General features: G+C 43.1%; 1 protein-coding gene across 1 annotated transcript in view; it reads right to left on the minus strand.

Annotated features, from left to right (window-relative positions):
• Positions 1-1,105: 1,105 nt before the first annotated feature.
• dop1a (DOP1 leucine zipper like protein A) overlaps positions 1,106-21,168 on the minus strand; it is a 30,688-nt gene continuing 10,625 nt past the window's right edge. The window contains exons 12-37 of the mRNA XM_085366189.1: positions 20,749-20,866; positions 16,393-16,659; positions 14,232-14,754; positions 13,808-14,091; positions 13,571-13,723; positions 13,396-13,496; positions 12,999-13,264; positions 10,783-12,904; positions 10,442-10,553; positions 10,012-10,194; positions 8,797-8,922; positions 8,403-8,537; positions 8,049-8,104; positions 7,799-7,903; positions 7,365-7,431; positions 7,082-7,226; positions 6,579-6,658; positions 5,271-5,380; positions 4,944-5,093; positions 4,628-4,689; positions 4,279-4,431; positions 4,034-4,170; positions 3,885-3,940; positions 3,605-3,769; positions 1,679-1,808; positions 1,106-1,510 (exon numbers count right to left, since the gene is read on the minus strand). Coding sequence (XP_085222315.1) covers positions 1,202-1,510; positions 1,679-1,808; positions 3,605-3,769; positions 3,885-3,940; positions 4,034-4,170; positions 4,279-4,431; positions 4,628-4,689; positions 4,944-5,093; positions 5,271-5,380; positions 6,579-6,658; positions 7,082-7,226; positions 7,365-7,431; positions 7,799-7,903; positions 8,049-8,104; positions 8,403-8,537; positions 8,797-8,922; positions 10,012-10,194; positions 10,442-10,553; positions 10,783-12,904; positions 12,999-13,264; positions 13,396-13,496; positions 13,571-13,723; positions 13,808-14,091; positions 14,232-14,754; positions 16,393-16,659; positions 20,749-20,866 — 6,115 coding nt within the window. The 3' untranslated portion in view covers positions 1,106-1,201. The remainder of the gene's footprint in view (positions 1,511-1,678; positions 1,809-3,604; positions 3,770-3,884; positions 3,941-4,033; positions 4,171-4,278; positions 4,432-4,627; positions 4,690-4,943; positions 5,094-5,270; positions 5,381-6,578; positions 6,659-7,081; positions 7,227-7,364; positions 7,432-7,798; positions 7,904-8,048; positions 8,105-8,402; positions 8,538-8,796; positions 8,923-10,011; positions 10,195-10,441; positions 10,554-10,782; positions 12,905-12,998; positions 13,265-13,395; positions 13,497-13,570; positions 13,724-13,807; positions 14,092-14,231; positions 14,755-16,392; positions 16,660-20,748; positions 20,867-21,168) is intronic.

Consider the following 21,168-nt stretch of genomic DNA (forward strand, 5'->3'; position numbering starts at 1 on the left):
AGAGACATACCCTAAAAGACTGGCAGCTGTAATTGGTGGTTCTACAAAGTATTGACTCAGGGGGCTGAATAATTACCCACACCCCACTTTTCAGTTATTTATTTGTAAAAAATGTTTGGAATCATGTATGATTTTCGTTCCACTTCTCACGTGTACACCACTTTGTATTGGTCTTTCACGTGGAATTCCAATAAAATTGATTCATGTTTGTGGCTGTAATGTGACAAAATGTGGAAAAGTTCAAGGGGGCCGAATACTTTTGCAAGCCACTGTACGTAGCTGCTCAGGCTACTGTTGTTAGGACTCCCTTGCAGACAATGTTTGTTTTGCTCCTCTCCTGCTGAGTGTCTACTCAATGTAGGTGGAGTTGACCAACAGGAACTTAAAAGGGTACCATCTAAAGTCCATACTGATATGGTCATCTCAGAGACAAACTGACCTCTTGACTGCCTTTGTGGTGTCGCTGCTTTGCATCTTAAATGGAATTATCTGACAAGAATGGCTTTCTGTGCAGTAGAGAAGTCTTTGCTTCAGTTTTGGTTTTAGGCATTTTCTAGTATTTTATTACCCCGTTACTGCACTAAACAGCAGGTAGGTGTGTCTGTGTATTGCGCTCACACATTTTTCTATGTTCTCTAGCATCAGCTGATAACTTAGGACTCGACCCTTTTTGAGTAACTGTAGTCATGGCTGGCTCCAGAAAAACAAGATTCCGATGACGACAAAGCTAATGTGGAAACCAACGGGCAATGCGGTAGTGGCTGTCTATCTTTTATACACAGTCTACACCTGCTCAGATGAGAATGGAGAAGAGACTGAAGAGACTTAGACTGAATGGCAGGGGCGTAGTGTAAGTTCTTTCTTAATATTTAGAAAGAGAACAACATAGCTGATGTAAACTTCTCATTAGAAATCTTTATTAAGTCACATCGATATGGAATGGCACAGCATTTTCACTTTATCCTAAAGGACTCACATGAAATGTTGAAAGTCATCAAAGCTGCTCCATATATACAAATAATTAAAATCAATAAAGTAGCTTTTAAAAGAAAAATCATTATAAAAAAAAAAAAAAAAAAAAAGAATGTACAAACTCCTCCCCAAGTTTATAGTCCCATATAGTTTTTTTAATGTACAGGTTGAGGTTCACTAGTGTTGATCAGTTGTGTGTTAGTTCCCTCTCCCTCCGCTTGTTTTGACCTCACGTCTTGATGAGCCCCTCTAGAAAGTCTTTTTCAACCATCTCCTCAATGTTTTGTCGAGCTCGACTCCAGAACACTTTCTGGCTCTCCAGTTTGTGGCCCTCCTTGTGGCTGGGGAAAGAGGCATCTGTGCGGTTGTGAGCGTAGGCGGGGCCTGAGCGGCTGCTGGCCTTGCTGCTGAACACCTGGCTGAGCAAGTTGAAGAAGGGCAGCAGCTGCTCCATACTGCGGATCACGTAGAGGGTCAGCATTAGGTGACCTGGCTCCCAGGACAGGGTTTGGGTGGAGCAGTCCTCTTCTGGGTTTTTCTATGAGGAGGAGGCAAATAATTTACTGAAGCTGAATATTCACCTGCCAACCCGCAAAAACTACAATTTGCAAAACAGCCTCTTTTAACAAGCACTTTCCTCTTTGTAAAAGGCACTCATTTATCTTCATTATTTAATAACCTGTGCAGACAAGAGAAGATGAGATACCTTGGCTCGTTTCCTCAGCAGCTTCACTAGTCGGACAATGTAGGGCTTAAACTCTCTCTGGTGAATCCCCTGACGTCTCACTTCCAACCCCGAATCGTCTGACGCCTCTGGGATGAAGGCCCAGCGATACCTGTAATGAGGCGTGACATACTCAGATTGACTCAGAACAGCTTTAAAGGAGTGAAATTCACATAATCAATTATCACAATGTACCCTTCCACATCTCAAATACTGACACACAGGCACACACTTCTACCTAAACAAATTACAGTGGGGCAAAAAAGTATTTAGTCAGCCACCGATTGTGCAAGTTCCCCCACTTAAAATGATGACAGAGGTCAGTAATTTGCACCAGAGGTACACTTCAACTGTGAGAGACAGAATGTGAAAAAAAAATCCATGAATCCACATGGTAGGATTTGTAAAGAATTTATTCGTAAATCAGGGTGGAAAATAAGTATTTGGTCAATAACAAAAATACAACTCAATACTTTGTAACATAACCTTTGTTGGCAATAACAGAGGTCAAACGTTTACTATAGGTCTTTACCAGGTTTGCACACACAGTAGCTGGTATTTTGGCCCATTCCTCCATGCAGATCTTCTCGAGAGCAGTGATGTTTTGGGGCTGTCGCCGAGCAACACGGACTTTCAACTCCCGCCACAGATTTTCTATGGGGTTGAGGTCTGGAGACTGGCTAGGCCACTCCAGGACTTTCAAATGCTTCTTACGGAGCCACTCCTTTGTTGCCCGGGCGGTGTGTTTTGGATCATTGTCATGTTGGAAGACCCAGCCTCGTTTCATCTTCAAAGTTCTCACTGATGGAAGGAGGTTTTGGCTCAAAATCTCACGATACATGGCCCCATTCATTCTGTCCTTAACACGGATCAGTCGTCCTGTCCCCTTGGCAGAAAAACAGCCCCATAGCATGATGTTTCCACCCCCATGCTTCACAGTAGGTATGGTGTTCTTGGGATGCAACTCAGTATTCTTCTTCCTCCAAACACGACGAGTTGAGTTTATACCAAAAAGTTCTACTTTGGTTTCATCTGACCACATGACATTCTCCCAATCCTCTGCTGTATCATCCATGTGCTCTCTGGCAAACTTCAGACGGGCCTGGACATGCACTGGCTTCAGCAGCGGAACACGTCTGGCACTGCGGGATTTGATTCCCTGCCGTTGTAGTGTGTTACTGATGGTGACCTTTGTTACTTTGGTCCCAGCTCTCTGCAGGTCATTCACCAGGTCCCCCCGTGTGGTTCTGGGATCTTTGCTCACCGTTCTCATGATCATTTTGACCCCACGAGATGAGATCTTGCGTGGAGCCCCAGATCGTGGGGGATTATCAGTGGTCTTGTATGTCTTCCATTTTCTGATGATTGCTCCCACAGTTGATTTGTTCACACCAAGCTGCTTGCCTATTGTAGATTCACTCTTCCCAGTCTGGTGCAGGTCTACAATACTTTTCCTGGTGTCCTTCGAAAGCTCTTTGGTCTTGGCCATGGCGGAGTTTGGAGTCTGACTGTTTGAGGCTGTGGACAGGTGTCTTTTATACAGATGATGGGTTCAAACAGGTGCCATTCATACAGGTAACGAGTGGGGGACAGAAAAGCTTCTTACAGAAGACGTTACAGGTCTGTGAGAGCCAGAGATTTTCCTTGTTTGAGGTGACCAAATACTTATTTTCCTCCCTAATTTACGAATAAATTCTTTACAAATCCTACCATGTGGATTCATGGATTTTTTTTTCATATTCTGTCTCTCACAGTTGAAGTGTACCTCTGGTGCAAATTACTGACCTCTGTCATCATTTTAGGTGGGGGAACTTGCACAATTGGTGGCTGACTAAATACTTTTTTGCCCCACTGTATGTCTGTTATTGAGTCCCTGATGATGACATGCAAGCTAGTGTCTGTACTGACATCTGAAACTGAGGCAGGCTCTCGGGAGGCAGCGCCAAGGCCAGATCCAGAAGCTTGCAGGCAGAGAGATAGAGGTTGAGCCAGCGTTGACTGTTGTAGGAGGTGGAGAAGCCGTTCCCTCCAGAATAGGTGGTCTCTAGCCCAGCCACAGATGGCCCGGATGTCCTACAGGTGAACAGGGTTTTGTTTAAAAAACAAAAAAACAGGAAGACAGGAGTGAGTTGTCTGTGATGTACATTTACCATCACAGACCAGTTTGTTATAACAAGACATTGTATACCTTGATATGTCCTCATCTGCTGTCAGCTCCTGCTCCATCAGTAGAAACACCTGAACCTGCAACATACAAATGTGTGAGTGCATCAGTTTGGGTAAAACACAGGCACAGCTGCAGCAGGGGTCAGATTTTATGTAGCCTGTATTGCTAACCAGCTCAGTGATCATGGTGGGCCACAGAGAGGTGAGGTGCTGAGGTGACATGCGCAGCAGCAGCACTCTGAAGAACAGGAACACCTGAGCATGAAGGATGGGCACCTGAGGCAGACGCAAGCTCTCCACGAGACGCTCTGTGGACACACACGTTAGAAGAAAAAATACCTAATAACTTCAGCTGGGCTTTCAGGCGACAGATAATATTAAGGAACTTCAGAGTGGTGTTTTCTGTGTGAGGTTACCTTGTATGTCAGGCAGATATTTCTGATACTGGTCCACTTCGCTGCTGTAGATGGTGAAGGCCAGACGTTTAAGCAGCATGGCCCTCTGCTCCAGCTCAGCATCTCTGTTGGTGAACAGACTCAGGGAACTGCTCTGGGCTACAGCCACCCGAGCTAACAGGAACACACACACACACAAATGTGACGTGTTATTACTTCACCTGCCACAGTCTTTTAGCTTTTAATATCTGTAACATATTAGAATGTTTTGAGCCGTCAGTAAGTGGAGGGAGGGGGGAGTGGTCTGATAAATGATCTGTGACTGCACCCAGTGATACATCTCCAAATTCTAATAGGGAAACTAGCTTACTCATGAGGTCTCTGAATGTGGTCTTGTCATGAGTCATCAAGTGGTCAATGATCGCTCTCCAGCTGCAAAAATGAGGAAAATTATGGAATAATTTCTACAAGCACAGCTTTGTTATATTTGGCAACAGATGCAAAACTAAACATAGTGAAGCTTTTACTTTAAAATCTCTCTCTTATGTAGATGAAGTGTCTTTGTTTATAATTCTATCCCCCTTCAATTGTGATCTCTTAAGTGCATTTCTCTCTTGTAATAACTTGCATTACAGCTGTACAAGTCTTCACCCACACACAGTTAGTTTCCTCTCCTTCCTACTCACTGGCTGACGCAGGAGGAGTCCATCTGGAAGAAGGTGTGGTCCATGAAGAGGTCGAAGGCCTCCTTCTTCCAGGCACGCCGGGTGTACTGATACCCACTTAGACTGCTCAACAGTTGGATACAAGCCCGGTAGCTGGGGGCGTTGTGAGCGCTGTCAGAGAAAAATTAGGAATGACCAGGATGTGAAGCATCCATGCAGACATTCAATGCGTTTTATTATTGATTATCATTACTAAATTTTTTATTTTTTTTTTAAAGAAGAATTTACATAGTGTTATTTCTCAATGAGGACAAAAGCAGCACACAATACAAAGAAGCTCATCCACACCTGTGGTTGCGGAGGTAGGGAACTACGTAGTGCATGATATTAACCAGCAGCGGAATCACCTTCTCCTTCTCATCACTGTAGAACACCATGTCCAACAGATGAGCCAGCACCTGGCGGATACAGCCAACATTCATTGTGTTGTTTACATCAAAATCTTAGTAAATGGGACAAAACCAAGCAACATTTTTCAAAAGTAGAGAGCAGATAGTTGCGGCCACTGAGCCTCAACACCTGCTTCCTGTGTTGTTTGGTTGTAGGAAAAAAAAAAGCCATAAGACAGAGACCGGGGGGGGGGGGGGGGGGATATCCACCCAGGTGAGCAAACATTTTTAAATAACATGCATGTTCTGATGAGTACAGAAGTTAAAGTTGATTATGATAATGCTTTAAAATGACTGCTCAATTAACTGCTGAGTGATGCTTCCAAAAGAAGTTGTAAAAACCACATCACACCAAAGAGACTTAAACTGAAGCATCCTTGAACACCATCCAACCACTGCATTGTGCGTTTTTTATGCTGTCATAGTTTCCAGTGCTTGCACACCTTAATATTCTTCTTGAAACAGTAAGTTTCTCATTCATTTGTGCATATTAAGGTTTTGGACATAGTAGCATGCTAAACAGCGCTCTTTTCTCGCACAGTTTCCCGCTCTTTGGCTCTTTATTTACAAACCACATCACACATCAAACATGTTACTGATATGATACATATTTGACTGCATACTAACTTTCTTTTTGCTTAAATAAATGTGTTTTTCACAAAAGTCATGTACACTCCACATTTTGTCACATTCTTTCTGCCATTAGGTACTTTTATCCAAAGAGTGAAAAATAAGAAATGACCATCACACTACTCACCAGCTACCAGATGCATAGACTGCAGTGCAGGACATATTTGATGAACTGCCTTATATGCATCCATCCATCTATAAACTGCATCCATGAAGCATGGGCAATATCTGCGTAATGAGCTCCACTCTGAGCTAAAACAGCCAAAACATTGGAGGTGGCCACCGATTTCAATTATCCACCTCCTCCAAAGCATAACACTTAACTCAGCACATGAATTTATTGGTTCATTAATAATGGTTTAAGAGTTTGAGAGGTGGTTATAAATCAGCTCTAAGAAGTTCAGATGGACCGTGGGGGTGTGCTTGATAACGACAGGCCTAAACATTGCTGGTAAATATGAGCGAGAGCAGTTTGAAGCATAATCAAGACGAACAGTGGAATGACTGATGGCACTGACTGATGGCTTGAGAAACAAAGACAGGGTTGAACTGAGTCACAGACACTCAGGTGTTTTACCTCGGCCAATAGCGTGAGGGCGTGCACACTGTACACTGATGGAGTGAAGCTGGAGGCCTCCATCACTGTGAGCATTAAATCTACAAAACACACATACCAAACATTAGCAGCAGCTACACAACAGATAATAACACATCCACGCTGAAGCACCCCAAAACTATTCACATTTCACATGTTTTCAGACATGTTAGCTCCTGTGAACACAAGTTTATACGTGCTTTGCTTGAGCTGAGTTACGTTAAGAATTATTGTCTGGCATTCAGATTAAACCCGAAAATGTTAGCTACATTTATGACTCTGCTATCTGAATTCACAGAATTACCGAAATCATCTTTAAAAAAAAAAAATCAAGACGTGAAAAGGAAAACCAAGAAACACATTAAACCATCCATGGCAGAAGCAGAGAATGTAGTTGGTGTCAAGGCCAGACATGTTTAGTGTGACTATCAAGCAACATAGCTAACAGCCTTTTCATGTATGATCGTAAAGTTCAGGCAGCGCACCTTCTACATCAGCTTCCAGGTTGGTTCCATCCACAACGATCTGAGGAGAAGGTTTCACCTCCAGGTTCCTCCTCAGCCACGTGGTTTGCTCCAACGAGGAGCCTGCAATCGTCCCAATAGCCTCCACCACTTTATGGGTCACGTCCTGAACATACAAATGATTTTGATTCCCTCAGTGTTCTTGTTGTGCTTAATTTGATTGTATCCAGCACGTTATAATCCGGCATGTCTGTAGAGCATGGACTTGTCACATTATTATCTACAATCTGGCTGCAGTACCTACCTGCAGCTCTCTCTGGTCCTTCTTGCTCTCCAGATTAGGGTTCTTCAAAATGAACTCGTTTAGAACTCTGGAGAAGAAAAACAAAGGAGCAAAGGTATTAAATAAGTTAAAATTAAAAACTGTATTTTGGAAAATCCTGACAGAGACCTTTATTTGCCCCAGTTACAAAATAAAAGAGACATTTTGTTGAAGCAGGACTCTATCAGAGTAAGCTGTATCTTGTTTGCTTAGTATAACTGGTTCTACTTGCCCTGTTAAATTTATAGCATTAAGACTTTCTTTAACTATTTCAAAATAAAAGCCTTCTAGAGCTAAACTGGACAGAAACACAGAAAACAGCTTTATACAAAGAATGACAAAGCAAAGTGAATCATACCACTGTTTACTCAGTTTATGTTTACTGGACTACTGTAACACCCAGGAGAGAAACGTACCCCAATATGAGAAACTGTCCTGGAGCGGGCAGGCCCAGCTGTATAGAGTCCTTCAGCAGTGCCAACAGAGATGGCCAGCTATCAACCAAACTGGAAACAGGAATCCTAACACAGAAAGAGGCAACATCATAAATTCAGAGTGGTTAGTTGTTGTAATTATACACACAAGGAAAGAGTGTATTCTATGTATATCGGAATTCAACAGATATGGTGTCTAATTATAGAATTATGTGAGAAGCTGTGTACTCACCTCTGGACATAAGAATAGAAGAACTGCAGCATGCAGACCTCTAGAGAGAGGTGCTTCTGGAAAGCAGAAAAAACAGTTATTGTAATGACTGAACTCTAACTGAAAGACTTCAAGTTATCCTATGAGAAAAGGTATCAAAATTAAAAAGCGCCCCTCTAAAACAAACTGTAAAGCCTCTGAAGCAGAAAATCATGGCAACAATTACCACAGTTCTTCATTTTTACTGACATAAATCATAATAGTCTCTTGATATTCACACGAGTACATTCCTGTCCTAGCATTGTTATGCAAAATTTAGAAGTGAGACAAAAACAGATAAAGACTGGCTTGAGCAACAAACACCAAAACACCAACCTTGTCCTTGGCGATAGCAGGCGGCTGTTTCAGGACCTCTTTGACTGTTTGCATAACAGTCTCAGTGCGCATGGCGCTGACAGAGCGAACCAGTTCAACTAGCAGCAGCTGCTCTTCACTGGCTACAGGAATCACCTGAAAGAAAGTCATTCAGACTCAATGGAAGAAATACAATGATTTCAAGAGTGTAATCAAATTGAGGCATACTGGACCCTGGTTAAACACTCCTATTAAGAGAAAGAGAACAAATGTGAAAATATATAACTTCAGCATGCTTTTAGAAATAACCACACTTTTTCCATTTACTACAGCAAATAGGAAAAATATTTTGTGTTATTTAAATAGCTTCAAATGGGGGCATTGAGACAATCGTCCACATTTTAATTGTGTATACCTTATTTCTGACTGGAGTCTTGACCTGTTTCCTCTCATTCCAAACGTAGGCTATAGCTGCCATGAAATGAGCGCCATGATTCATGGAGATTGGACCCAGCAGCTCTAGGATCTGCTGACGGAGGTTCTGCAGGAACAATGCACAAACATTAACCATACTTCTACCATCAACATCCTATAATTTCAGTCTATCTTGCAGAGCTCTGATTTCTCCATGATACAGCTGCAAACAGTTTACTTCCCTAAAAGTTCTTGGCTCACATGTCATATTCAAATATGTATAACACGCAACTTTCCACAGTGAGCATATAAGTGACACAATAAACTGTTAAAGAACATTTAAACTGGGCCTTGCACTTCGGATATGTAAAGTCGGTTACAAAAGTAACCAAGTTATTTAGTCCTAATTATTCCTCCATCAGGGACTCGGGGCCTGTAATAGTTACAAGTTATTTCAATTGCAGGATACGATTCACCACGATATCTCTGCGAAATTACATTTTCCATCCCACCTCAGTAAAACATGAAATGTTATCTGCAAGGGGCAAATAATTATCTATAACTGCAGAAAGAAAATCCTTAAGCACCAATAATGAGATTCTGTTTTAGTATTGCTTTATGAGTTATAGAGCCAAGCAGCAACTCTTCAGGTTAGGTAACACCACAAGGTTAACAGGCTATCTGGCTTTATCTGGGCCCAACTTGCAGAATTTACTGCGTCTTTGCTCATGCCTACAAATCATTGTTTCGATTTAAACCAACTATTAAGAGCAGCATCACTTCACTGGGATAGATCACCACATTAACTTACAGTGCTTGCTCCAGACCTGTCGACAGACCAGATACTAAATAATCAGATCACTGTAACAGCTCTACTTCTTTCCCACATGAGTTGAACGGGTAAACCAAGAATCAATAGAGCCAGCTCTTGAGTAGTCAGATAACTAAGGAGAACAAGACCAAGATAAAACTCCATTATTCAAGTTTCTGGTCGATACTTGGTCTCTGTGTCTGTGCTGATGCCAAAGGCATTTCAGATCATCTGTGAAAGAAAAAACACTTCTGAAGGTAAGTTATCTGAAATAAAATCTATTAATGGAAATCTTCTAAAAGTCTTAATATTAGAGGCTCCTTTCACCCAATTCAGTCAATTTGAGCAGTCTAACTATGAGACCAGACTGACTAGACAACCATGAATACATTTCAACTTATATACCTTAGTGGAGCCAAGGTTGATGTTAGATGTGGAAGCAGCAGAGGCAGCAGCTGGCTTGTCAGAGTTATCAGCCTGGTGGAGGACACTCCAAAGGAGGGTGACAGAAGACATGATGGTGTGGAGGATGGACAAAATGCCTGATCGAGCCTCAGCCAGGTGCTTCTGATCAACACTCACTTGTAACTAAACAGCAGAACATACAGCAAGACACTGAATGCTGGTATACTGCAAAGCTTTAGACAATGAAACAAAAAATGTGTAAAACCTCATTATGATTATCCTCACTAATGTATCAAATAAGGAAACCACTATTCTAAAATATAGGGGAGGCATTGCTTTGTGTAAATGAGTCTATGTAAAGTCTGTGTAAATGTTCACTGAGGTATCAGAATGCAGTCTGCTGCAATCATGTGGTGCATGATGCCCTCACCTGGTGGTACTGGGAGGTGGGATCCAGTAGGCAGTAATGGATGATGGCTGTCACGCCCTCTAGCAAAGTCAGAATCAGGTCAGGAGGAATGCAGAGAGCCATCCACTGTGGTCTAAAAAGCACAGAGAATAAGCAGTTTAAACATGAAATATTTCAAATGAACAAAAAAGCACAACATTTTACACAATTATAGAGGCATTTTAGAGAAAATTACTTGCAAGTGAATCACTACATAAGATGGTCAAGGCTGCCCTCTGGTGACCAAGCCATGCCATGGCATTTTAATGCACTGTACTGCTGATCTGTTACATAGTTAACAAGATCCATCTAGACATTAATACCTGGTGTCAGTGATCCCGGTCTCATAGCGGTACTGCTGGAGAAGATTATCCAGGTTCCTGCACAGCTGCAGAGTGACCGAGGCCACAACCCTCCTTAGGACTCTCCCCATGTAGGGTAGTGTGGCTGTGATGAGTCCGATCCACTGTGGGTGCATCTTGCACGCGTGGTGCTGATGCAAGGCCCTGATGACCGAACAAAGGAACATACCCTGTGCTGTGATAGGCTGTCCATGGAGGTACTGCAGTGATGTCATTGGCTGCTGAGGGTTGACATGCTCCACTTCCCCACCCAATATCTCAAACCCTGCTCCAACACTGCCTCCAGTCCCTCCACCTCCTACCCCTCCTACTACAGGTTCTGCTCCTTCATCAGCTGGCAGAAGGACCCTGTGCTCAAGCACAACAAGACTCTGCAGCAGTCTGAGCAGCTGGGCCTGGACTGCACTACAGCTGTCTATCTGGTCTTCTGACAGGTTGATAACGCTGTCCTCAGATAGACCTTCTTCCACTGTGGCCATGTTGACCCCTGCCACCCTCTGTTCGTGCCATTTCTGAGCACTGAATATGGAAGAGAGAAGGCAGTGTAGAACCACCTTCTGAACTTTGCACTTAGAGAGGACATCGCTTATAAAACTAGCAAAGCCCTTCGCTGAGCCACCTGTGACTTTGGCTAGCTCGCTGAAAAGGAGAGTTAAAACCTCCACACTGGTTAACTGCATGGCCCGGTTCCCTGCCAAGTCCTGAGGGCCTGCAGGCACATGAGCAGAGTAATAACTTCTTAGGAAGTAGAGACAGAGTGAGATGATGATCTCCAGGTACATGGCACTGCGGAATGAATGGGAGTGGGAGTCCTGGGAAATGGGGCAGTAAAAGTCTTTGCCCATGACAGAAACACGGTGACGGGCTAGGAGGTTTTGAAGCAAAGACAGCTGTGGGGTGTAGGTGTTGTTGATGCTGGTGGTGGAGATGGCGCTCACAAACCCGGAGGGAGCAGCTCTAAGCATGGCTGCAATGGCTGACAGGGCGTGGAGTGCCCGGGAAGAGTCATAAAGCTGGAGGTAGAGGAGGACGTGCTGGTAGAGGGGGTGGATGTTAAAACGAGGTGGGGCAGAGGATGATCTGTGTCCTGTAACGCTGACACCCCCAACAGTCATCCCAGAGCCCCCACTGGGAGAGCCTGTGTCGCTCTCTATCTCTGACACCTCACCTTCCCCGCAGCTGTACCAGTTTTCTAGATCTAAACTATCACCAAAGAAAATACTGGGTGGGCGCAGTTTGTCTGCTTGATTTGCCTTCCTCTGTCTCTCCTCTTCCTTCCTCTTAATCTTCTTGATCTTTGGCTTTGCCCCTGGAGACTTGTCTGCCAGCTTCTCCATAATTTTCCCTTTAAGGCTAAGCTGGATGCTGCTATGGCTACGTTTGCGGGCCTGAGAGTCATCCACCTGAAGGGTGTGGTCTGGGGTGGCCGGGTTAGAGCTGTCTGGCAAAGTGACAATGGAAGGAGAGGAACTATGGCGGGTAATGCCCTCTTTGTGCTGTCCGTCTACTGACGCAACAGCTGGTGTGATGGTGAGAAATTCCAGTGTGCCTTCAGCCAACATCTCCGGCACAGTCTGGTGGTTGGAACAATGAGGAAGCCCAGAGTCCAGGCGGGTACCAATGGATATATCCGAGGAGGTGCTGTCAGTGTCAGTTTGGGGCCAGTTTTCAGGTGGATATGATACTTCAAGAGAGCCGTCATCAACTAGCTGTAGAACTCTGTCGATGAGTTCACCTAAAACACAAGACACAACTTCCTCTATAGAATCCTCAGAGGGGTCATCTGAGGATCCAGGTTGTGGGTCTGAGCCATTTATCATGCATTTGACTCCCTCTGGTTCCTCAAAGCTGCCATTTTCCACTGTAGAAGAATGAGAACCAGTGGAGTCTGAACTCTGAGGCTCCCCCTGTTGGTGAGCAGGCTGATATTCACCAGCTAGATGCAAGTTCTCACTGCTCAGACTCATTATGGACAGGCTGTCACTCAATGGGTTTACAGTCAGGCAGAATGGCTCCATGTCACCCACTGTCAAACCTCGGAGATCCTCTTGTCCAACCCTCTCACTCTGGATCTGAATGAAGTCTAAGGAAAAGTAAGGAGGAGATAAAAGGAATATTTACATAAAGAACCAAAGTGAAGCCAAAGTTCAAAAAGACAGTTAAAGGTTAGTGCTCACTGTCTGAGAAGCCAGAGTCTCTGTTGTAAATGGGTTCTGATGGCTCCCGTTCAGGCGGTTCAGGGAATACTTGGGCTAAGTGGCGCTGCGCCTGCACCCTCTGAATGGAGACTCGGTGGGTCTTGGGATGGAGCAAGAGGAGGAGGAGTGGTTCGAGGACCCGGGCAATGTCATGTCTTTGAAGGACCTGATTCAGCCAAGCCCGACCAACTGCACTGGTACATGGATCCCAGTAGCTCAGGCAGTCCAGCATTATGAAGAGAGATCTGAGGGATAAAGACAACAGTAAGACAAAAAAGGTAAGAAAAGGAATTTAAGAAAAAGGGGTCATCAAATCTACTAATGGTGGATACTTTCATCAGCACAATTTCCATATGATCAGCAGTTTCACATGTACCTGTCAAATGTGCGACTAAACGGAGAAGACTTGGTGATGTTCAAATCTCGCGTTAAATGCCACAGCACAGAGAATTTAACGTGGGCCTCCAGATGAATTTGCTGAAACAGAAACATGCTTCAGCATGGATTTCTTTTATCTGATTTTTGCCTGGTAATGTGAGCACTATGCTGACCTTGTCCCTGTGCATGAGTTGCTGGCTGATGACATCCTCGCAGATGCTGGAGGAAGGAACGAGGTTGTGAAGCTGGTAGAAAAGTTCCACACTGCGCTGATGGTGCTGAGGGGTTCCCTCATTCAGCTGGTCCCACAAAATCAGAGCCACCGACTGAGCAAAACATTAAATGGGGTTAAAAAAAATAAAGAAAAAAAAGCCAAATAGTTCCACTGCAATCTGGAACCAGATCTCTACCTTGAAGAAGTCTGTCTTGTCAGCAATGTGCTTTAGGATTCCCTGAGTGAGCGGCGGCCTGATGACTACAGCCACTCGACCCTGGCTTGGACTCATGGGCTGGGTGGACTCGGAGCTGGCGCCAGATGCCACACTTTCAGCAGTAACCATGGCAACAGACTGGGTAAGCCCAACTAGGTCCATGAGGAGGGATATGGCTACACATTGCAGGCTGAAGTCACTGGCCAGGCAACAGGCATCCATCAGCGTCTGGAGCCACAGCGGGAGCCGGACCTGCTCACTCTCTGGATGGATGCAGGAGGGACAGAAAACATGTTAAAGACTTAACATGAATTCGTGTCAACAAACTTTCCTTGTTCTTATTTACAATGATGTACAACTGTATGCACCCATTCGTGCATTTATTAACATAGACTGCACCTACCAAGCAGTTCTTCCTGTCTGGGTGAAGACTTGAGATTCCCCTCTGCGATGTAGACGGGGAAACTGGAGCATTCAAGGAAGAGTTGGCAGGCAGCCGTGAAGGCAGCAATGCACTCTTTCTGGACCCTCCCAGAGCCCGAGCAAACCTCTGCATGATCACCATTCTGGGAGCTCTCTGAAACCAGGAGCCCTGATTGTGTCACTTCGCCTCTGTGACCCTCGACTTTGTTCACCTGCCCTGGGATAATGTATAAGGTAATGAGGCGGGAGAGAAACTGCTGGAAGTGCTCCAGACAGCATTGCATGACTGGTTTGTCCAGAGGTTTAGAATGACACGGGCCTGAGGAGCGACGGCCTGTTCTGACTGTGGAGTGCGGATGAGGGGTGTGCTCTGCCTCTTCAGGAACGTCTCCTTGGTATTGGACAAACTCTGTGAAGCCACTCTCAGAGCGACAGCTGGGAGTGTTTTCCACATCCTCGAAGACATCCTCAGTGCCAGGGCCCTCCAGAGTGGAAGGGAGAGTCTATCAAAAAAAAAAAAGACAAAGGAAGAAAGATCGGCAAAAATGCAGGCATTATCCATCTGTAAGTGAATTATTTTCTGAAAAACTCTCAGATTTCTTATTAATGATTTTTTTTCTATACAAAACCAAAACAAAGGTATTAAGCTGAATGAAGGGTGTAGAGATGTTTTGAAGCATCATCATGGACACTGTCACAGCAGACCCTTTGAAGTATAATTAGAAATTACATCTAAAATAGGACATCACAAATTTATCTAATAGCATTTTTTACTCCATAAGGCATTGCAGGAAATGGTAAGACACCATATGGCAAAATTTGTTGAAGTTGCAGTTTTTGCTGCAAGTTACAGAATTTGTTTCTCATTTGCAACTTACTGATATAACTTGGTTTATTACTGATATAACACTGCTCAAGTAACTCAATCTCCACCTATAATATAATCTGAAGACACTTCCAGGAAGTGCAGTGTATCGTTCATATAGTGACTTGAGCAGAAATTTACAGCCTTTGTCCATAAGAAATATGCACTCTGTTCAGTAAATAATCACTATGTGCTTAGCTATTAGTTAAAATAGTGTTAGCCTTGCAGCAGACACATAAAGTTTATGACTACACTGGTCTTTATATAGTAAGGCTGCGTACACAGCTGCTGGGCCTGATCTGAGGGAGCATCCTGCTGCAGCGAGACTGACAGACTGAAGTTCTTACATTTCTTTATTCCGGCCAACCTTTGGGGGCCTCGAGGCTTCCTGGGATATATTTTGAGTGAGGTAGCGTGTACATTATGGAGCTTGGACTCAGATGGCATGTTTGCTAGAACGTTCTCTATATGCCCCTCAGAGTGGGTGTAGGGGTGGGGTGTTAACAGTATTCAATGGATGTATGCAGAATGTTTCCACTCTGATGGATATGGCAAACCCCAGAGGCATCGCGAGCTAGTTTATTCCTCTACTTCCTCAGAGGAAAAAGCGAGCTGGGCTCAGCTGTTGGGGAACCATCTTCTGCCTTTCTACTTGTCCTCTTTCAAGCCCCTCATGGGTCTCTCTCTCTCTCTTTCTCTCTCGCTCTCTCAACAGTCATGGCCCTCTCCAGCTCTGAGCACTGGACTGACTGAACTTTAAATCATGGCTCACTAGGCTTACAAACACTTAAAACAACCAGGTTGTTGGACAGGGACCAGAAGGACCTCAACAGCCGAAAGCAGCATTTGTTCTGAATAATCTTCAAATGACTTGTGTCGAGGGAGCGTGGAATGGCAGGGCCACCCAGCCAAAGACAGCACAGGCCAGAGGGCTGGCAGGAGGCACCAAGAGGCCCTGTTCATGGACCAGGACACACCATCAGAGCCTAAGCTGATGAGTTTTTGGCCAATAACTTGTAGGGAAAGCCAGTCAAATTAAGGTTTGATCCTTGTGTTTGGCAGCAACAGGGTCTGTTTTTTTTAAAGGATCAGAGACTAAACTAAATGATCAACAGAGCTTGGCAGAACACTGACTTCTCTTTTAGTACTTTATTTTTAACTTTCAATCTCTTTACTGTCATTAACCCCGACACTTTCCAATTATTATCTTTTTCCCTTTATCAGGAACTCCAACTCCCTTTTACACCCCTGAAACATTTTGAGACATTGTAATCACCTGTTTGTCCTCCGTGTCTCTGTTTTTGTCCCTTGCTGAGTTTGATGGCTTGCCGATAGAGCTGGAGAGGCCCTGAGCTTGAGGGCCAGATGGCAGGGCCAGAGGGGAGACCAGTGGAGGTTGCACCTTGCTGAGAATCTTGGAGCACAGACGGAGGCAGTGGGTGAGCTCGCCGAGGCCCAGGGCCTGCAGGTGACAGGTCAGGGCTGCTACCATCCGCAACAGCAGTTGAGGGAGATGCTCTGTCTGGATTTCTATGTATGTCTCCTAAAAAGGTGCAAGGGACCAAAACAGAACTGAGTTGTGGAACTGAATATAATTACTGTGCATTTGAAGGGCTTAGAGGGGAACGTGATATGAAGTTATTACGCCTGTTAGCTATGCTGATGCTGGGCTTTAACTCTACAAAATTGTTAAAAGAAGACAGTTTGCTTGATTAAATATTGTTACATACAAATTCATATATACGACTGAGTATCAAAGGGCAAGTCAGTGGAATTTTTGTGTGCTTTCTTTTTAACTTACATGAGGTGTGACCAAAAAAAGTTACAGGCCCACAAATATCAAAAAAAGTACCCGATTTAATTTGTCTGAGCTCGTTCATCTTCTTGTGCACCACTTCCACTGCTGCTGCTATTTTTATTGGCTGTATGGAAATCCCATAATGACGACCGTGTACGTCAAACATCGAGCTAAGCTGAGCAGTATTCAGGAATCAGGAGCAGGATTGTTATGATTGTTGTTAATTTAGAGTTTGACTACCGACCTGAGACATCTGAAAAGGGACATTCAGTGGAACCACCCACCACATCGTAATGTTTGTTTACCACTGCAACACAATCTTCGCTCACAACTGGCACTACATGCCACATTATGGCAAGAAATCACTGTTTTGACACACTGGAGGAGATCCAGTACATCACAGAGGCACAAGTGCAAAGGGAGAGAACAGGTCTTCCTCTGAGGGACCTAAAAATAGCAGCAGCACTAAAAACAGTCTGGAAGAGCAGGGAAAAAAAACATTTTAGACCAGAAAATTTGAATGTTCCTATTTGTTTATGATCACACCTTGAATCAATAAATTTAGTGTTGTATCGTTTCAGTGAATGACCATGTGCTAATTCTAAAGAAGAAAGAAGTGGAAAATGCTATTTGATACTGTTTATCTGTTTATGTGTGTGCATCTTATATAAAGTCTAAATAAGAAAATAAAACTATCAATTCTAAATTTTTTTTACACATCAGAACAGGACAGAATTGGGTAAACACAACCGGATATGAACAACACATGATGTCATTTATTTATTTTACAAGCAAATAAGCCAAAATACAGAAGCAGTGTGAAAGCCAAAGTATATTCTAATTTTTAACAGCTTGTAAGCTTTAGAAGAAAAAACATGAAGAAATATTTTTTTGTCTCATCTGTCTATCAAAATGTGGAGGAATTTGGCCCACTCTTATTCATAATGTTGCCCTAGGTTGTTAAGGTTTGGAGGCATCTATTTATGTACAGCTCTCTTAAAGTCACGCAAAAGCATTTCAATCAGGTTGAGATCAGACTGTGATCGGGCCATTGCAACACCTTGATTCTTTTCTTTTTCAGCCAGTCTGTTGTATTTTGGGGGGGGATCATTATTCTATTACATGCCCCAGTTTCAGTCAGGCTTTAGCTGTCGGACAGATGGCCTCACATTTGACTTTCCAGAGTGTACTTTATTTTTATTTTAACTCGTTTGCATTTTTCTGTGTAATTTGGAATATGAACTACTTTAGGACGTGGTAAATCCCCCCCACCCCCTTTTTTAATCTGTAGTGGTTTAGTCCAGAGCCTGTTTGGCCTTGGCTTAACCTGTTAAATGCTAATTGGTCAGCTTGTTTATTTGTGAATGTGTGATTGGTCCACTTGGATTTCTTCTGTTTCCTGTTTTTTTATTTAAACACAAACTGTTTGATATTTTGTAATGACCCTGATGAAGGTCGAAAGCAGAAACACATTTGTCAACCAATAAAGTTGTTCACTAATAATTTAAGTTTCGTTGGAGTCTTCACGTCATCAGATATTTGTATTCTCCATGCACCTTGGAAGTAGGTGCAGTTGTGCCAGAAAAAATTGCTGGTTACTCACGTTTGACTCAAGAATACTTTGTTATACAGAGGAATTCATGGTGGACTCAATGACTGTAAGGTGTCCAGGTCCTGTAGCTGCAAAATCAAATCATCACCCCTCCACCATCGTGGTTGAAAGTTGGTTTGAGGTGTTTTTGCTGATTTGCTGTACAGTGGTCCCTCGTTTATCGCGGGAGTTACGTTCTAAAAATGACCCGCGATAGGTGAAATCCGCAAATCAGCCAACTTTATTTTTTATTTTAAAGGTGAACCGTGTTATAGTGAGGGACCACTGTATTTGTTTTTTATTATATGTGCTGCGTGGTTTTGGGGGTTTTTTGCAATTTTTTGCAGTTTCTCTGAGCACTGCACGGTCTGACATTGTTGTCAATTTTCTGGGACATCCAGCCCTAGACCCCTGTTTTCGCCATCATAGTTCTTTTGATGGCAAAAACAGTAAATGGGTACTTTGTTTGCTTCTGCATTTTGGGTTAGATTTTACTCATCTAAGATTACATTTACCCAGTTTTAAGAGCTGCTTATTATTAACTTTCTTTTCTTTACCTTTAGTTCAATAGTTCAAATGGAAGAAAATTGTAGTTTTGTCATTAAATGTATTAAATCTATGCAACACAGAGATTTTATAAAACAAAAAAGGCTAACAAAACATATTATAGCACAAGCATTAACTCAAAGAGTAAAATAAAAGGGTCATATTTCTTAATAAATATGTCAGCACTGCAGTAGCATATAACTGCTTGCATGCTTAAGAAAAAAAAAAAAAGCACATACACACTGGGCAGTGATTTCATTTTCACAAGATCCACACCAAACAGCCATGTTAAGCTTGCAACACATGTGATGGTATGTCATAATCCATTGGGATCATGTTTATTTCATTTGGGATTAAAATGACATTAAGTGACAACAAGTCAGTCAATTTGAAATGATCAGTCAAAGCAGGGAGGCAACAAAGACGGCCTGAGGGATGTTGGCAGGACGTTGCAGAAATGTTATCGTAGCCTCAGTGAAGCAGGGTGAGGTGAAAAAGCAGGAAAGAGCAGTACTTTACCTGGCAGATTACCCTCATGCTTCTAGTAGGCTTCAAGGAGAAAGAGCAGATAGTTTGAACAGACAGGAGCGAGCAGAGAACGGGCAACACAGCACTCTCACATTCTCTCTTTATACAAATACACCTGTACGCACGCACGCACGCACGCACGCACGCACGTGCGTACACACACGCACACACACACGCACAAGCTTTTAAACAGGGTAATAAAAGAGTGTGGGATTTCCAAACCATTCAGATTGGAAATTCAGTCTAGACAAGCATAATTTTACAAAGATGCAAACAATAGTTTTGGCAGGAAAATGAAACACACAGGCTTTTTGAACCTGTGCAGTGATGGCACACAAACACACAGAACAGACAGGAGGAAGGCACACACCCGAGTGGTGGCCGTAACATCCCACAGACTGGATGTTACAGAAACAGATCTGAAGGACAAATCTGACAACATGAGTGCAGAATTGTTAATGGCGAAAGTACTTGTAGGGGACATACTGGATAAAAAGAAAGTATGTGAGCCAAGAGAGAGAGACTGAGACTCAAAGCCCAGCAGGGTGACAAAGTACTGTAGGAGAGAGACGACAGGTTGTGCTAGAGATGCAACACCAAAGAAAAAACCTATTAAAGACAGAAACTAAAACATGAAGGTACGGTAATAAAAGAAAGAGCACAGGGCGTCAAAGGAACCTAACACTGCTGTAGTATGAAGCAGACAATGGAGATACTGGACAATGAAAATAACATGTAGAAATGCATGTACAGCTACAGGTCTGCTGCTACCTGCAATAATAGGAACACACTCTATACAAAAGGAAGACACACTTCAAACTGCAATGTTTCTGCCATCTATCAGAGTCGGCTCCAAATATGAGCTGGGTGCTGCTCCTAACGTTAAGAGAGCAAAGTCACTAACAAATTTGTTTAAATTAAAACCTTGAAATTGTATGTGGTGTCAACACTCATTTAATTTCAATGATATTGGTACGGACTACAAAACCTCAGATCACTGAAGTTTTGTAGTGTTAAATAAATAAATCTGTAAATGACAAAGTAGCACACAGAAAATAATACAATTGATAAGAAAGCATGAAAATGCTTAGAAATGAGTGAAGAAAGAAAGAAAGAAAGAAAGAAAGAAAGAAAGAAAGAAAGAAAGAAAGAAAGAAAGACAGACTCACCAGGGAAACAATATCCAGCAGAAAATCTACCAGCTGACAGAACTCAACCAATAAGAGCTCAGGAGGATCTGCACTCGCAACATGCCGTGTTGCAGTTGCACTGCTGTTCACTGTCCGCCTGCAACAGGGAAACATATCTACTTAAATGTTAGGAACATTTTTTTGCTAAAATGAGAAACATCCTGTCTCTGAGTGAAGCTGAAAAACTAAGAAAGCATTTGTCACTTTTAGACTGGACTGTAGTTCCTTTAGTTTCAGTTAATAAAACACCCTGAAAAAGACTCGTGCTGATCCAAAATGTCACAGTGAGAGTACTATTGAGGACGAGAAAGAGAGATAGAGTCTTTTTTTTGTTGGCTCCCTGTGAAATCCAGAATTGAATTTAAATTGAACTTCCTAACTGGTCCTGAATGACCAGAT

The sequence above is a fragment of the Diplotaxodon limnothrissa genome, linkage group LG11 (genome assembly GCF_057381915.1).
Source record: "Diplotaxodon limnothrissa isolate DT_005_m linkage group LG11, D_limnothrissa_male_GT1.1, whole genome shotgun sequence".
Classification (NCBI taxonomy): Eukaryota; Metazoa; Chordata; class Actinopteri; order Cichliformes; family Cichlidae; genus Diplotaxodon; species Diplotaxodon limnothrissa.